This window comes from Kogia breviceps, chromosome 2, assembly GCF_026419965.1.
Source record: "Kogia breviceps isolate mKogBre1 chromosome 2, mKogBre1 haplotype 1, whole genome shotgun sequence".
Lineage (NCBI taxonomy): Eukaryota > Metazoa > Chordata > Mammalia > Artiodactyla > Physeteridae > Kogia > Kogia breviceps.
In genome coordinates this window covers 139319447-139336744 of record NC_081311.1, presented here as the reverse complement: position 1 = coordinate 139336744, position 17298 = coordinate 139319447, and the positions used below count along the sequence as shown (strand labels likewise).

The 17298-nt window shown below is 41.9% G+C and overlaps 1 protein-coding gene and 1 long non-coding RNA gene across 7 annotated transcripts in view; both read right to left on the bottom strand.

Annotated features, from left to right (window-relative positions):
- Window positions 1-3887, bottom strand: part of KLHL23 (kelch like family member 23) — a 37900-nt gene extending 34013 nt beyond the window's left edge. For 4 of the 6 annotated variants that reach the window (XR_010839128.1, XM_067026266.1, XM_067026265.1 and 1 more), the window contains exons 1-2: window positions 3633-3842; window positions 1517-2731 (exon numbers count right to left, since the gene is read on the bottom strand). Coding sequence is in view for 4 of the 6 variants with exons in the window: in XM_067026266.1 (XP_066882367.1) it covers window positions 1517-2729 (1213 nt within the window). In the remaining 2 variants the exon portion in view is untranslated. Of the gene's footprint in view, window positions 1-1516; window positions 2732-3632 lie in introns of all 6 variants that reach the window. The other 2 variants (XR_010839129.1, XM_067026264.1) reach the window with 2 other exon arrangements.
- A 661-nt stretch (window positions 3888-4548) lies between these two features.
- LOC136793710 (uncharacterized) lies at window positions 4549-9628 on the bottom strand. The gene is made up of 2 exons (XR_010839327.1): window positions 9464-9628; window positions 4549-5391 (listed from the first exon to the last, which is right to left on the bottom strand). It is a non-coding gene; the product is annotated as an uncharacterized lncRNA (long non-coding RNA).
- Window positions 9629-17298: the final 7670 nt, after the last annotated feature.

Genomic DNA, 17298 nt, shown 5'->3' with positions numbered 1-17298 from the left:
CGGTTGTAATTGAATATGAAAGATATTTCTGCCCTGTCAAAGCTGACATGTTCTTCTATAAGATGTTCATGACTATAATGCCTAACACAGAGTGCTTACTCTGTGCCAGGCACGGTTCTAAGCACTTCACATGAATAAACTCAATTAGTCCTTTCAGAACTAAGCTATGTAATATTGTGACCCCCATGGTACAGATGGCAAAACTGGGGCACAGGGAGATTAAACCATTTGCCCAAGCTCACCAGCAAGTGAGGTGAAAGTCAGGATTTGGATTCAGGCAGTTTGGCTTCAGAAGCAGCATGTCTGGTCACAAGGCCATTCTGCCTCTCAGGCTTCCTGTTCTCATCCAAGAATCACACCGGGTCAGATTCCCAGACCAGGTCAGATTCCCACACCCTCACTAGCATTAAAAAAGAAACAGAAAGGCCTGGGAAGAAACATCTGGAATAAAATGACTCAGATTTGGTAACAATGTACCAGTTTGTGTGGAACTCCCCAGCACCAATGAATAAATGTAACGAAATAAGTGAGATTCTAGCTTAACTTTCTTTTACAGTGGGAGAGAAAGACAAGGCTAATCTGGTACCAAACACAGCAGAAAATACAGTGTTTATCAGACAGATGCTGAGATCCAATAGCCACTGTGTGGGCCACGTGCGGGAGGTAGGGGACCTGCCCCTCTCCTTTACCCTCTAAGACAAGACTGGAATCCCAAAGAGCAGAGGGTATTTGTCCCCAGTTTTTGAGAGAATGTAATTTGTTACACCCTATAGGGACCAAACCTTTCAAGGTTTTAATGAAAGACCTTTTAAAAGACAGATGATCAGGACTTCCCTGGTGGCGCAGTGGTTGGGAGTCCGCCTGCCGATGCAAAGGACACGGGTTCGTGTCCCGGTCCGGGAAGATCCCACATGCCGCAGAGCGGCTGGGCACGTGAGCCATGGCCGCTGAGCCTGCGCGTCCAGAGCCTGTGCTCCGCAACGGGAGAGGCCACAACAGTGAGAGGCCCGCATACCGCAAAAAAAAAAAAGAAAAGAAAGACAGATGATGAGAGGGGGAAAAAAAGCTGAATATTTACAAGCAGAATAAAAAAAGTTCAATATCAACAGCAAGCAAAAAAAAAAGAAAATTAAACATGAATAAAACTACCCAGCTTTCTCTCTTCATTTAGCCTTTGATTTAAATATAAATTCTTAAGACTCAAAGCAAGATGTAGATTCAAAACAGGCTGCAGAATAAGAAGAATGAACTATACTGTTTTCTTATATAAATAATATTTCTTTTCTAGCCTGGGTAGCATACTCTGATCACATAACTCTCGGTCAAGTTGGGGGCTGCTATACTATATTTTCACTTGGAACATTCTGTGTAACATTATTTGTATAAGCCACTATAGTTCCTAGGTAGCATTCCAAAGTGATAAATTCTTTTTAATGTTATCTGTGAGAGAAGTGAGAGACCCTTGGCCTAACCTCAAACACCTAAAAAATACAGAATAAACACAATCTGCACTTACCTTTAATCATGTTTGCAATAGGAATCCATTTCTCTTTTAATGGATCATAGAACTCGGCCTCTTCTGCTGGAGCCCCTTTTCTGTAACCACCTAAAGCATAGACACAGCCACCCAAGGTGACTGCACAGTGGTAATACCTGGCATTGAGCATTGGCAAACCTTCTGTCCATTCATCACTTTCACTGTTATAGATCCACACTGTGTCAAGAGCTTCTATGTTATCCGTTCTGTAACCCCCGGTTACATAAATATTGGGTCCCAAACATGTAACACCATAGCTCTCCCTAGTGTAATCTGGTATTTCTGCTCCCTGGATCCAAACATTTGTCAAAGGATCCCATACATGCACCTCTGATAAAGGATGCCAGTAATAGCCTCCAATGATATACATTGTGGCTGTGGACCTCTGAGAAATCTCTTTATGCATGGGATTCAAAGCATTGTATATTAGAGATCGGATCTTATTTTCAGTTAACAGGCAGCTTCTTTGAAGGCCCAAAGCTGCTTTTAAATACACTGGATCTATATCTATGTTGATATAGCTTAGTAGATTATACAGGCATTCAATTCGATTTTCTACATCATGAGCAGTCCACTTGATAACTGGCTCTATGACAGCTTCTTCTTTCCAAACACTGAGATTCTTTCTGGACAAGATAAAGAGAAACTTTTCAAGGCTGATTTCCAGAAATTCTTCTTGTTGCCATACTTCCTTAAACCTTGAGCATAGAATTCTTCGAGATTCCTTCTCTAGTTCTGGACACACGTGAAATTCTGCAAAGGAGTGCATTCCAATACAATTATCAATATCCAAGTGCCTTACCAAAAACTGCTCACATGCTTTCTTTACCGAAAGGAATTGTAGCAGATCTGCTGCTTCAAGCAGGCTTTGAACATTTCTTTTAGTTATCTCAATTTGGGACGTGTATGCATAATTTACAAGGCCTTCCAAGATATCATGTTGTATGCCAGAGATTTTTATTTTATTTTTAAATTTTTCTTTCATGTCAGCTGTGAACATTGCTTTAAAATAATTGCTGCAAGCAGCTAAAACAGCTCGGTGACAATGGAAGATTATGCCTGAAGGACACTGAAGGGTAATATCAGTAAATAATCCATCCAAGTAAAATGTTTTGAATGCATCCAGAAAATCCACTGGATGCGTCGAATCCTTGAAAAGGTAAATATAATCTTCTTGTCCTTTTAGAGCCATGGCTGCAATGAACATGAAACAATAAACGTGTTTTCAATTGTGCGCATTACCTCATAATCAATGCTGTCATTATAATGACATTATAATGTCATTATAATGATTGATTAGCATCGAATATACAAAACTAGACTAAGTTCAGCACTCTGTCACAAATGCAAAATGTGGACTATTTCATAATTTATATGATGGTCAATTTCAATGCAGGGTAGCTCGGAGTCTGATATGAGGCCCCCGGATTGCTCAGGGGTCCTTTCGAGAAGAAATATTGATTTGCTACCCCATTCACCCAGTCTCCGAAATCTGCCCCGAGCTGCCGGTCCTAGAGAGAGCCCTCACTTGGCAAACCAAGTGTCCAAGAGGTCACCCCACTCGAGGCTGGACCTCGGCCGTCTCGGTTCGGCCCCAATTCAACCTTTTCCCCGAGTTCCGTCTCCCTTTCAAGTCGAATCGAGATGCCAGGAAAGCGATGATCGAAATATAACTGGACAGAAGAAATCTCGGAAAAGGGAAATCCTGTGCCTTTCTGCTCAAGGAAGGACGGAAAGGAAAACGGCCGGACGGCGGCCCCTCCATTCGCGTGCCCCCTCCCCGGCTGCCGCAGGGCTTTCCGCGCGCCGCGCACCCGGCCCCCGGCCCGCGTTTCCGCCCGGAGACTGCCCCGCCCGAGGGCCTGGCACGGGGACTCGCCTCGAGGGCGCCGCGCGCCGCCGCCGGGCCGGGCGCCAGCGTCCCTCCACCCCGGGACGCCGCACAGGTGTGGGGAGGGCGCCACGGACGGCCCCGCGCTCGGCCCGGCCCGCCGCCTGCGCGGCCATTGTCTCCGCGAGTCTGCCGCGGGCTAGCCTCGCTCCCCCGCGCCCGGCCTCGCTCGCTCCCCGCCGGCTGGCCTTGCCCCGCACTCACCTCCGGCGGCGGCTCCGGGTCGCGGTGTGGGCCAGCGGGCTAGCGGCGAGCGGGGGCGGGGGCGCCTCCGGACCCTCTGACCATCTTTGGAAGAGGCGCGGCGGAGGCTGCCTGCTAGTGCAGCTCCAGCCCACAAGCGGCTCCTATTTTGGTGCCCCGGCTGCTCCCTGCCTCCAACCGAACGGCCCCCCACGCGCCTGGGGCGCGGGGCAGCTCGCGGGAACTCCCGGCTGGCGGGGCCGCGCTGCGGGCAGGGGCGGGGTGGGCGCGCGGGCACGTGGCTGCGGCCCCTCCCCGGCGGGCTCCCAGGCAGCAGGTGGGACGGCTTCCCCGAGGAGACCACCCGCGCCGCTAGTTTTTGCCCTTCTCCCGGGACCTGTCCCCCATCCCCACCCCACGCACAGACACTGCTGAGCGTTTTCTCTCTGGACAAACGCTCTAAAGTCCTGAATTAGGACCATATATAGGGGCTGGGGGCCCCCCTTTTCCCTCTTTCAGTAGCTCTCCCCAGCCCAGGCCCTAATGGTGGAGTGGAATTGGGGGTCGGGGTTGGAGAGAATGCATCAAACTTAAATGTCTGGGGTTCAGGTTGCCTTCAAAATGCTAGAAGTAGTTGCCGCTTTCCCACGAACTCCATCCCGCCCCCAGCAGAGCACTCTGGAGGAGTGCTGGGGAAGCCCCTGGGTCTGATGTGTACACTGTGGGTTAACTTGGAGCTTTGAGAAAAACTGAGAGCAGCCAGGGCCAAGGATTCAGGTTACAGTATTTAGAACAGAGTAGCTGGAAGGAGCAGCCTCCAGTCTTTCTTCCTGGTGGCAGGCAGTCCAATCACGTAAAGAGGTACATATGCTACACCACAAAGTTCGTGTTCTTGTTCCTACAAAAGGCAATATCAAATATTTTCATTTATCATTCATTAATTTGCAAGATTTTATTGAGTGCCTAGGCACTGGTAATAGCGTGGTGAAAGATGGTCCATAGCTCGCACGGAGTTTATAGTCTAGCCAGCTTAAGGGAGGAAGGAGACCAGGATGAAAGGAACACCAGAGGCCCAGAGTGTTTCTCAGAATATGGTCTGCGAGACAATATACAAACAGACAATGGCCAGACTGTATATGACAAAAGAACCCTGAACCAATGAGAAGTCCAGGAAGCCAAACCACAACTTCTGCAGCAATTGGACCAGAACAGTAAGGAGGTGGTCAATGACTGCCAACTTCCCTATTTTTACCTCTACTTTCAACTTGGGACCAGTCAGAGAAAGCCAAATTCTTCCCATACCAATCACATCAAATACTCTCTGATTCTAGTAGCTGTACTCCAACTTTCCCAGGCCAACAGCCTCCGACGTATACCTGAGACCTTCCCCTTTTTTCCACTTTTATAAAGCTTTCCCGCTCCCCTATCTGCCTTTGAGCTTCTGTCAAAGGCAAATGATGGTCCTGACTCTCTTGCTATAGCAAGATCTGAATAAATGGCCTCCATTCTCATTTGGGTGATTTTATTTTAGTTCCGCATGTCAGACCACCTCAGCTGAATTATGTGGTATACTAGAATCTGCATTCTAATCAAGGGCATCAGGTGATTCTTTTGCACAATTAGAAGAACATACTGTTGGGGACTTCCTTGGTGGTCCAGTGTGTAAGATGCCACGCTCTCGATGCAGGGGGGCGGGGTTCGATGCCTGGTTGGGAAACTAGATCCTGCATGCATGCCACAACGAAGATCCTGGAGTGCCACTACTAAGACCCGGTGCAGCCTAAATAAATAAATAATTTAAAAAAAAAAAAAAAAAGAAGAAAAAGAACGTGTGTTGGACCCAAAATGGAAGAAAAATGAAAGGTTTACTATCTCAACATCTGGTAAACAGTTTAGTAGAGAAGAAAAGTATATGAGATTTTGTTTCAGGGTTAAGATTCTTCTCTGTCACTTATCTATCATGTAGCTTAACTAAAACTTCTCTGATCCTGAGTTTTCTGACTTGTAAAACATAAAATATCAGTACTTTCTCAACTAACATAAGGATATTGGAAAGATAAAATTATGACAGTGAAAGCACTTAGGATGTGGTATATAAATATTTGTTAACTAGTATAATGAAAGGATATTTACACTTAATTCTCCATTACAACCTCAATTTGGAAATTAATATTAACATTGCTTCAAAAATTATGAACTTTGTAGTTAACTGTAATTACAGACACTTTGTCCTTCATGGATAGTGATGTTATTGTTGGTGTTGTCATTCAAGGACACAATTGCGATTGACTGAAGATGGGGCATTCTTTCCATGGTTGTCATTGAAGTGTGGCAATGGCTGTTTGTGGCTATGGTGCTAAGTTTGATGTATAGTAAATATAGGCTCTACCTAACTCAGAGGAGGGGCTTCTAGAATCATAACAGCATGTAATAAATGATTCTTGAATAACAGAATTCACTATATTGTCATTTGTTCTGTTATTTCAGATTGCTGCAGAGCCCAATTCATACTTTTGCTTCCATTACCTGATGTTCCCTGTTGTGAATTATTGCTTAAAAGTGTATATAGGCTATATGTCAATTATATCTAAAAAAAAAAAAAAAAAAAGACCCAAAAAAGTGCATATCAGTATGTTTTAGACTGCTTCAACCTGCCAAGAGAAGAGCAGGTCCTGAAGGGTATGGGCAGGGGCAGTTCCTCTTTACCACATGCTTTATCAAAAAGACCACTGCAAATGCTAATAGATTCGATGCACTCAGAAACATATAATTAGCATTCATAAGTTAAATAAATTAATGACACTGTTCAAGGAAACAAGTGTGCCATCTGTGAATCCAAGTTTTAGGGAAATTAAGAGCCACCGTGGAGATGAGACATTAAAAGACTCTTGGCAGATAATGAGCTTGGCATGGAGTTGGAGTCCTTTTGACATCATACTGAGCTTTTCAAAAGACTTGGTTTCTAAAAATAACAATTTTATTTGTTGTTTTTACCTTATTAATACATCTTTCCACTAAGTTTTGCTATGTCATTAAATGTTCGGTATGCTAATTGTGATAATCATTATCAATATATGTAAATGTGCCAGTATATAAAGAAAATTTTGTGTACTTCATTTAATGTACTGGATAGAACAAGTTGGTGTTAAGTAAAAAGAAAAATAGGTATAATTTATAAGGCCACCACATACAGCTGTGTAAGTTGTGCACTGCATAATTCCAGCTCATTCCATTCAAGTAGAGTGCCATGTGAACACTGTCTCAGGAGTTGTACAGTATACAACCAGCACAGGTAGGTAGATGTGGCTGCCTTGGAGTTGCTATGTCTTGGCAAAGCCTTTTTGGTATGCTTCCAAGAAAATAAAGAAAACATTCTAATGACTGGGTAACAAGTGCTTTCACAAGTCAGAATGTTTCCAATTCCTTGTTTTCAACAAAAGTCAAAGAGCATTTTTGACAAATAACTTGGAAAGAATCCACAAAATGAGTTGCACTGCTATAATAAAATTCCTCTCATTCCCATCTAGTTGTCTATGTGAACACATATTCTCAGGGATTATATCTATAGAAATGAAAAACAGGAATATTACTGATCCTAAATTCTGTCTCATGCCAGCAGAAGCCAATATTCAGCCAAAGACATATGGTCTCAATGAAAGGAAAATAGCCCAATTCATCAGATTGAAATAATTTTTGATAAATTTTTACTTTTGATTTAAACATATTTATGGTTTTGGTCAATTATAGTAATAATTATAATGTTAATCAGCTCAGAATATTTTGCTACTTAAGAATCAAGGACATAAAACAGTTAAAATTCTAATTTATGTACATTTTTGTTGCAGAGGAGCTTAATAGGTGACTAATAAAAGATTTTCAAGTATAAAAATACATGGACAATCCTTTCTTTGAATGTTTCCAATATGCATGAATTTCAGTTACCACCATTTTGTTAAATAACACCAATCCTTCAATCAGAGTTCAGATTTCAATTACTATGGTATATTAACTGTGAATAATTGCATAAAATAGAAGTTTCACCCTCTAGCTCTTCAGTCCACAAACCACTACATAAATAACAGATGAGCATCAAGGACAGTGACCCATCATGTCTCTTCTTTCAAAGTCCTTGGTGATTGGTCACTGTGCATCTGTTATTCAGTTCACATTCAGACAACAAAGCTTGCGGTTGTCTTACCTCCTGTCTGCCAGTGATAAATCTACATAGTATTTTACAAAAATAGATGACTGAGAGAGGGCATTGGCCAACAAAAATGAAAATGTAGCAAAGAATTAAAAGTGATAATGCCAAAAATGGAATTTGAGTTGAACAGAATGAAGTTCTAGAAGAAATGACTGAGCATGGGAATGTTGACAGTGCCACCAATGAAGAGACTCTAGATCTGCAACCAGCTGACCTTGGTGCACGTGAATTTTGTGACTTAAAGAGGACAGTGGTTGTTGACAAAGCGGATAATGGTGTCCTAGTAGAAGTAATACTGGCAAAAAATTTTCATTTTAAAAGAACTCTTGGAGGACTTCCCTGGTGGCGCAGCGGTTAAGAATCCTCCTGCCAATGCAGGGGACACGGGTTCGAGCCCTGGTGTGGGAAGATCCCACATGCCGTGGAGCAACAAAGCCCATGCGCCACAACTACTGAGCCTGCACTCCAGAGACCGCTATCCACAGCTACTGAAGCCCGCGTGCCTACAGCCCGTGCTCCGCAACAAGAGGAGCCACGACAATGAAGCCCTCGCACTGCAACGAAGAGTAGCCTCCGTTCACCGCAACTAGAGAAAGCCCGCATGCAGCAGCGAAGACCCAACGCAGACAAAAATAAATGAATAAATAAATAAATTTATTTTTTTTAAATGCAAAGGATAAAATGTTGGAAGCTGATCCAAACTTAGAAGTATGACAATTCACTAAGTCATAGAAAGATGATCACTCTGTATTATAAGTTACAGGACAAAAAGAAGACAGTGAAAACTGTTTACTCCTAATAAGTTTTTTACAGAAAAATAAAATACTTTCATTTCCAATGTTTCTAATTGCAGTGTACTAAGTAAATATTGGTCTTACTGTTTTTCATTTTCCTATACATTTATAACTGGCAGTAAGACAGTTTTTAATGTTCTGACAAAAAATTTAAAGGTCACAGGACAATCACAATTGTTCCTACTGATTATTAAGATTATTTTGCATGGTAATTTTGCACATTTTTATGCGAGGACTGCCTGTATTTTCAGTAGGACAACACTCTCTGGGAGAAGTAGAATGGAAATATGAGTTCAAGAAAAAAAAGAATCAGATAAAAATTTCCCACTGTTAAAGAACAATTTGTTTATGCATTTTAAAATGAATGATGGCAGGTTTCAAATTACTATAGTTAGCTTTTACTAAATAGATTTTAATGAGTTATTTTAAAGCCTACTAAAAAGTCATTATTTACAATACTCTAGAAATTACAACCTTGGCAAATGTTTAAACTTATAATGAAAAGTTTTCAATATCAATCTGAAAATGTGGAAGTGAGTATGTATGTTACTCTTGGGGTACTTGTTCAAAAAACATATGAAAGACCACTGGTTTATTCTCAAAATAGGAACTAGCTTACTACTCTTTGGGGGAGGGTCGTTTAAAAGATAGCCGTTTACTGAGAATATGTTTTTGGGTGCCAGAGTTAAAGCTAAATTCCAGATAAAAGTAATACAAGGCAGAAGATAATAAACTAGGACCTTTTTCCATTACAAAAAAAAAAAAAAGAAGAAGAAACCCAATTCTTCTGGCTAGAAAAAGAACAAAAGTAAGAGCATTGGCTCAAATCAACCAAGACAGACTGATACTCTTACCTAAGTCAGAGATTAAAATTCTCCAACGGGCTTCCCTGGTGGCGCAGTGGTTGAGAGTCCTCCTGCCGATGCAGGGGACACGGGTTCGTGCCCTGATCCAGGAGGATTCCACATGCCGTGGAGCGGCTGGGCCCGTGAGGCACGGCCGCTGAGCCTGCGCGTCCGGAGCCTGTGGTCCACAACGGGAGAGGCCACAACAGTGAGAGGCCCGCGTACCGCAAAAAAAAATAAAAATAAAAAAAAATTCTCCAATGACTCCCTGTCTCACTCAGTAAAAGCCAAAGTGCTCACAGTGGCCTCCACACCCCACCCCCAGCCCTGCTTCTGCCCTCACCAGGAATGGCACCGCCTCGGGGCCTTACTGCTGGCTATTCCTTTTGCCTGCACTGCTCTTTTCCCCATACTGCCACTTGACCCGATTGCTCACCTCCACTGGGTTTTTGCTCAATATCAACTTCCCAACAAGGCCTTCTTTTACCAACTTATTTAAATTTATCTCCGTACCCTACCTGTTATTCCCAATTCCCCTTCCCTGCTTTAATACATAATCCTTATTACCATCTATAACATCATATATTTTGCATATTTTTCCAGTTCATTGTGAGATTTCTCCCACTAGAATGTAAACTCCATGAAAACAGTGATTTTGTGTTTTGATCATGGTATATCCGCAGTTCATTCTGGTATTCCTAGAAGAGTGTCTGCCACATAACAGGTACTCAATAAATTTTTTTTTTTATATCAGTGAAACTATGAGTAGATTAAAAGTAAGACTTTCAGGAGCTTCCCTGGTGGCCCAGTGGTTAAGAATCCGCCTGCCAATGCAGGGGACACAGGTTCGATCCCTGGTCCCGGAAGATCCCCCATGCCACGGAGCAACTAAACCCATGCACCACAACTACTGAGCCCACGTGCCTAGAGCCCCTGCTCCACAACAAGAGAAGCCACTGCAATGAGAAGCCCACACACCACAACTGGAGAAAGCCCGTGTGCAGCAACGAAAACCCAACACAGACAAAAATAAATAAATTTTTTTTTTTAAAGTAAGACTTTCAGAATTTTCTTTAAAAACTTGCTCAGTGCTCATAGTTCTCTAAGAAATTATATAAATGACTTAATCTGCAGACACTGCCCTCCTGTACCACATGATCTAAAAGTTTTGTGCTTTCTTTCCATTTTCAAATTCAAAGCATCCGGTTTATCTATCCCTACCTTTTCGTTCTCTCTCACAGCACACTTATTGGGTCTTTATCACTTCTCACTTGGCTTACTGCAAGATTTCTCTGTGTCAGTCTCTCCCTGTTCCTCCCAAGCTGTACACTACCTTTCATCCTCCCCAAACAGCATTTTTTTTTTTTTTTTTTTTGTGCTACGCGGGCCTCTCAGTGTTGTGGCCTCTCCCGTTGCGAAGCATAGGCTCCAGACGCGCAGGCCCAGTGGCCATGGCTCAAGGGCCCAGCCACTCCACGGCATGTGGGATCTTCCCGGACCGGGGCACGAACCCATGTCCCCTGCATCGGCAGGCAGATTCTCAACCACTGCGCCACCAGGGAAGCCCCAAACAGCATTTTCTTGACATCACTTACCTTTACTTGCTCCTAAGAGGTACCTGGAAGAAATTCAAATTCCATTGATTAGCTTTCAAACCTGTCCATAAATTGGCCAAATCCTACTTACAAAGCTTGATTCCACTACTCCCCAGTTTAAACCTTTAACTTCATCAGGCCAGCCACATCATCACTATCTCAAGAATATGCTGTGCTCACCCCCATCTTGGCTCACATTATTCCCTTCATCTGGGAAGCTCTATCAAGTCCTTTCCATTTTTCCAAATCCTTTCCATCTCTTAAGGTATAGATGGCAGTCTACCTCTTTCATAAAGCTTCTCTTATATGACAATTAATCAACTGACTGAGTACACAGTACAATACTATATGGTCATCTAGTCCTTCCTTGACTTAAGTACTTTTTGTTTATGCTGATTACTAATATGCTTTATGAATCTTACGTGGGAATTATAAATTACATATGTATATGTCCCACCTCTTCAATCAAATTGTAAATACTTTGAAGGACATCATTGTTTGGAAGACATAGTCCTACACTTATACTTCCACAAGTTTTTGTTTTGTTTGGATTTGTCTTCTTGCACATAGTAGACCCTCAAAATATTTGTTTACTCTAGTATTTTTATCCCCCCAAATTGTGCAATAGGATATTTTTTCTGGATTTAAACCTGAAAAAGGCTAAATTGTTAATAAATCCCTGAAAGAACATACTCTCATATTTAACTGAGGATAACAAAATATTGCATGGACCAAGCTGTGAGAACAGTTGAGATTCTGATATGTAACAAAATCCTGAATATGACTGTAAAGTGGTAGAAAAAAATGTGAAGGAGCAAGTTTTCCAGTTTGCACTGATTATAAAATCCTATGCGGCAAATGATAGTTTAATTGCAAATATTTTTTACTAGTTGTTTAGACATACAACTGGGCTTCCCTGGTGGCGCAGTGGTTGAGAATCCGCCTGCCGATGCACGGGACACGGGTTCGTGCCCCGGTCTGGGAAGATCCCACGTGCCGCAGAGCGGCTGGGCGCAGTGAGCCATGGCCGCTGAGCCTGCGCGTCCGGAGCCTGTGCTCCGCAACGGGAGAGGCCACAACAGTGAGGCCCGCATACCACAAAAAAAAAAAAAAAAAAAAAAAAAAGACATACAACTGAAAATTTATTTTTGAATATAAAAGACAAACTAATTTTTTACTAAGTAACATCTTCCATAAACAATGGGAGTTTCTAAGAATTTCTGTTAGGAAACATTTACATTAATATTTTGTTTCCATATGAACTATCATCACACAGACATCAGTTTGTATGACATAAGTAAGATACATTTAGTTTTTGGCCCAGAATATATTATTCCATAAGCCCTTATAGAGCACATCAAAAAATCTCTCTACAACAGAACTATCACATTGTCCATCTGAAAAAAGAAACCCATCGGGGAGTACAAAATGATAGAGTATAGGGTAAAAGAGTTAAGGCAATTAATTATTATTTATATATTCCCTACAACTGTTCTCATCTAAAGATGTACTGTGAGGTTATTAGGTCAGTAAAGGACTCTCCCTCTAATCTTCTGGGAAAAAAAAAAAGAAAGCATATCTCATAATAGGGTAGAAAGTGGCTATAAATTCTAGTCCCATTATCACACTATTAATAGAACTACTGTGGGAATGTAAATTGATACAACCACTATGGAGAACAGTACGGAGTTTCCTTAAAAAACTAAAAATAGAACTATCATATGACCCAGCAATCCCACTACTGGGCATATACCCTGAGAAAACCATAATTCAAAAAGAGTCATGTACCACAATGTTCACTGTGCTCTATTTACAATAGCCAGGACATGGAAGCAATCTAAGTGTCCATCAACAGATGAATGGATAAAGAAGATGTGGCACATATATACAATGGAATATTACTCAGCCATAAAAAGAAATGAAATTGAGTTATTTGTAGTGAGGTGGATGGACCTAGAGTCTGTCATACAGAGTGAGGTCAGTCAGAAAGAGAAAAACAAATACCATATGCTAACACATATATATGGGATCTAAAAAAAAAAAAATGGTACTGATGAACCTAGCGGCAAGGCAGAAATAAAGATGTAGAAATAGAGAATGGACTTGAGGACACTGGCGGGGGTGGGGTAAGCTGGGGCGAAGTGAGAGTAGCATCAACATATATACACTACCAAATGTAAAACAGATAGCTAGTGGGAAGCAGCAGCATAGCACAGGGAGATCAGCTCAGTGCTTTGAGATGACCTAGAGGGCTGGGATAGGGAGGGTGGGAGGGAGACGCAAGAGGGAGGGGATATGGGGATATAGGTATGCATATAGCTGATTCACTTTGTTGTACAACAGAGACTAACACAGTATTGTGAAGCAATTATACTCCAATAAAGATCTATTAAAAAAGAAAACAACAGAACTACTCTTCTCAGTCTGGTGCCTGCCTTCAGTTGCCCTATTGATATATCAGCTGTCCCTTGGAAGCTGCTTATGAGACCATAAATGAAAATCTTCTCTAACTCTCCTTCAGGACTAGTATTAACAGGAGCTAAAAAATTCAAATGCTATAAAACTCAGTGAATATGTAGGCATATCAGATATAACATTTTTTTAAAAAGTAGAATAAAGATGTAATTATAACTTGTTCTGTAAAAGACTACACTTGCACTACGAAAGCAGATTTAAACTAATAGATTTGTGCCACAGTACATATAATACCTGGGTAGGGAAAGAAGTCTAATATATATCTAACATAGGAAGGAAGTGATTGAGTTAGGCATCAACAATATTTATTAAACACTCAGGTGGTGATTGCTATGATGTGACAAGGCTGTGGACTTGGTGATAAGGAAATTATTACCTGGGGGAAAATATTTTGGATCTATGGCTTTTAAGAGTAGTGGTATTCTGTACGTACAATATCTCTTCACTTGATCTACAAATAAAACATATGGACTTTTAGGCATTTAGTAGCGCTCAAACAGGGATTATTGGCAAAGTCTAGAGATGTTTTTGGTTGTCACAACTTGCCAGGGAGGATTGCTAATGGCATCTAGTGAGTAGAGGTCAGGAATGCTGCTATCCTACAATGCACAGGAAACACACATTCCTCCCCCAGCCCCCAGCAAGAAATTATCCAGCCTAAAAGTCTATAGTGCCAAAGTCAAGAAAGCCTATACCACGCCCCGCTCTAGCAGTTAATTTCTGTGTCCAGTAATTCCTCTTTGGTGATCAAGTGCATAGGAGCTGGGTTAGGCTATTCTGTGGCAGGTAAGCCTGCACATCATCACGTTTTGGCTGCTCATTTAGAGGGCCAGGTTGGACTCAGTTTTAGGGGTTGAATTGACTTTCAGATTATTTCTATGGCACCCAGACTTGACCTATAAGCCAGTCAAGATTGCTTTCTGGCTTTTACTGTCCTTACAGGAAATGGTGCTAAATTCAGCAGGTTAGGCAATCAAGAGGCATCTAAGTATTTGAAGTATTTCATCTTCGAGTGTGTTAGCAAAGCGAATCTCAAGTCCCACCCCAGACTGATTGAAAACAATTTGCATTTTAATATGATCCACAGAGAAGCACTGTTCTAATATACATTGAGGAAAAAAGGAAGAGAGAAGAAAGACAATGCATATATGAGCAAAATGAGATAGATAATCAGTGTCTTGATCCTTGAATATAGTACTGTGTCCAGTTCAGGCACAATCTTACAGAGGACTGTCAGTAGGTCAGAGGAGAGGTATGAAAACAACTGCTTTCTGAGGATCAGATAAAGAAATCATAGTTATTTAGCTCAAAGACAAGAAGACTAAGCAACATGAAGAGTTCAATCCTGTGATCTATTAATATGTTAAAAATTAAAAGGCTGACCCCAAAATGGTTTTGTGGTAAAATGAAAACCTCCTTCTAAAGGCCTTAAAAATAGGATGACTTAACTTTACATAGAGGATAGATTTTAAAAGCTCTGGGCTTCCCTGGTGGCGCAGTGGTTGAGAGTCCGCCTGCCAATGCAGGTGACACGGGTTCGTGCCCCGGTCCAGGGGGATCCCACATGCCGCGGAGCGGCTGGGCCCGTGGGCCATGGCCGCTGAGCCTGCGGGTCCGGAGCCTGTGCTCCGCAACGGGAGAGGCCACAACAGTGAGAGGCCCGTGTGTACCGAAAAAAAATAAAAATAAAAAAAATAAATAAAAGCTCTTTGTAGCCAAACCTAGAAAGCACTTAAATTCATAATGATTTTAGAATTACAGAATTTTAGAACTGGAAGGTAGTTAGGGATAAAACTCACTCAGTCTAGTCATTTTACAGAAAATAAAATGAATTCCAGAGAAGCAAAATAATTCACCAGTCACAGAGCAACTTAGCAGTTAGAGCTGGGACTAGAATTCAGGTCTCTTGACTCAACATCACCTAGTTTTGAAGAATTCTTTTATTACTTAGTTCTGTGACCTCACCAAGCTTGTTTTCTTATATAAAAAAATTGGAGAAATATTCCTTTTTTTTTTTTTTTTTTTTGTGGTACGCGGGCCTCTCACCATTGTGGCCTCTCCCGTTGCAGAGCACAGGCTCCGGACGCACAGGCTCAGTGACCATGGCTCACGGGCCTAGCTGCTCCGCGGCATGTGGGATCCTCCCGGACCAGGGCACGAACCCGTGTCCCCTACATCGGCAGGCGGACTCTCAACCACTGTGCCACCAGGGAAGCCCAATATTCCTATTTTGAAAGATATTTTAAGATAAAATGAGTTTATACTTAAATTATGTATGTAGTAATGCTTATCCCTTCCTAATATAGTAACCATGTCACACTTCAGTACTGTCCTCTTATTTTACTATAGGAGTTCCTTAAAGGACAGAGATCTTTCCTCTCTCCCTCCCTCCCTTCCTTCCTCTTTACAATTCTATCAATTTTTTACCTCTTCATTCCATTTAAATTGCAAAAAATGTGAATTTAGATTTAAGATTTTAATCTTAAACAATTTTATTAATACAGGTAAATACTTATAGTTTTAAGTGGCAAAAGCAATATAACAATTCTAAGACCATTTATGTCAAAGAGCACATATATATACATATACACCTATATGCATATATACACAGACAGACACACACATACATATATACAAACACCCTTGGAGAAAATTCTGAAAGGATTTGGTGTATGGTGACATTATGAGCAGTTTGGAAATGTTACCCAAGCAGTGAAGAAGCACTGGGGCCTCTGGACTGTAAGCAGTTCTTGGTAAAGCTTTTATCTGGAAGTTGCTGGAGAAGGCCTGGGCACAGATCTGGTTTCATGTGTGACCTATGCAATCAGAATGCCCCACTCTTGGTTTAATGCTTTGCTGTCTTGAAATTCTTAATAATCTTTGAACAAGAGGTGCCTCATTTTCACTATGTTCTGGGTCTCTCAAATTATGCATAGTCAGTCCTGTCTGAGCAGCTCAGCTCTGGCCCATTCACTGGTAGATGGTTGTAGGGTGCCTCTATCTCTCAGGAGGTCTTGATTTCTTTAAATTTGTTTTTCTTTTTAAAAACGTACAGTCATATTATAAAAAATTAGAAAATGGATTAAGAGAAAAAATTAAGTCATCTTTGAAACTCTCAAAGGCAGAGACATTTTCATAAGCATCTCTTCATACATCACGATGTTCAGTGTCTAGTCAGAAGAATAAAAAGCTATTCATTGGGGCTTCCCTGGTGGCGCGGTGGTTGAGAGTCCGCCTGCCAATGCAGGGGTCACGGGTTCGTGCCCTGGTCCGGGAAGATCCCACATGCCGTGGAGCGGCTGGGCCCGTGAGCCATGGCCGCTGAGCCTGTGGTCCACAACGGGAGAGGCCACGACAGTGAGAGGCCCGCGTATCAAAAAAAAAAAAAAAAAAAAAAGCTATTCATTACTTTAGAGTATGAATTGCCAAACATAATTACAAAATAGGTATGTGTATGAAAATTAGGCAATTCCTTGAGATTAGCTTTTGTATTAGTTTTTTATTGCTATGTAACAAGCTACTACAAATTTAGCAGTTTAAAACAACACAAAAGCATTGTCACAAATATCTGTAGGTCAGAAATCTGGGCATGGTGTGAGTGGGTTCTCTGCTCAGGGTCTCACCAGGCTGAAATCAAGGTGCCAGCCTGGGCTGTGTTTCTCATCTGGGGTTCACAGTCCTCTTCCAGACTCTAATGGTTGGTGGTAGAATTCGTTTCCTTGCAGTTAATTGTAGGATTGTGGTCCCTGTTTCTTTGCTGGCTGTCAGCCAGGG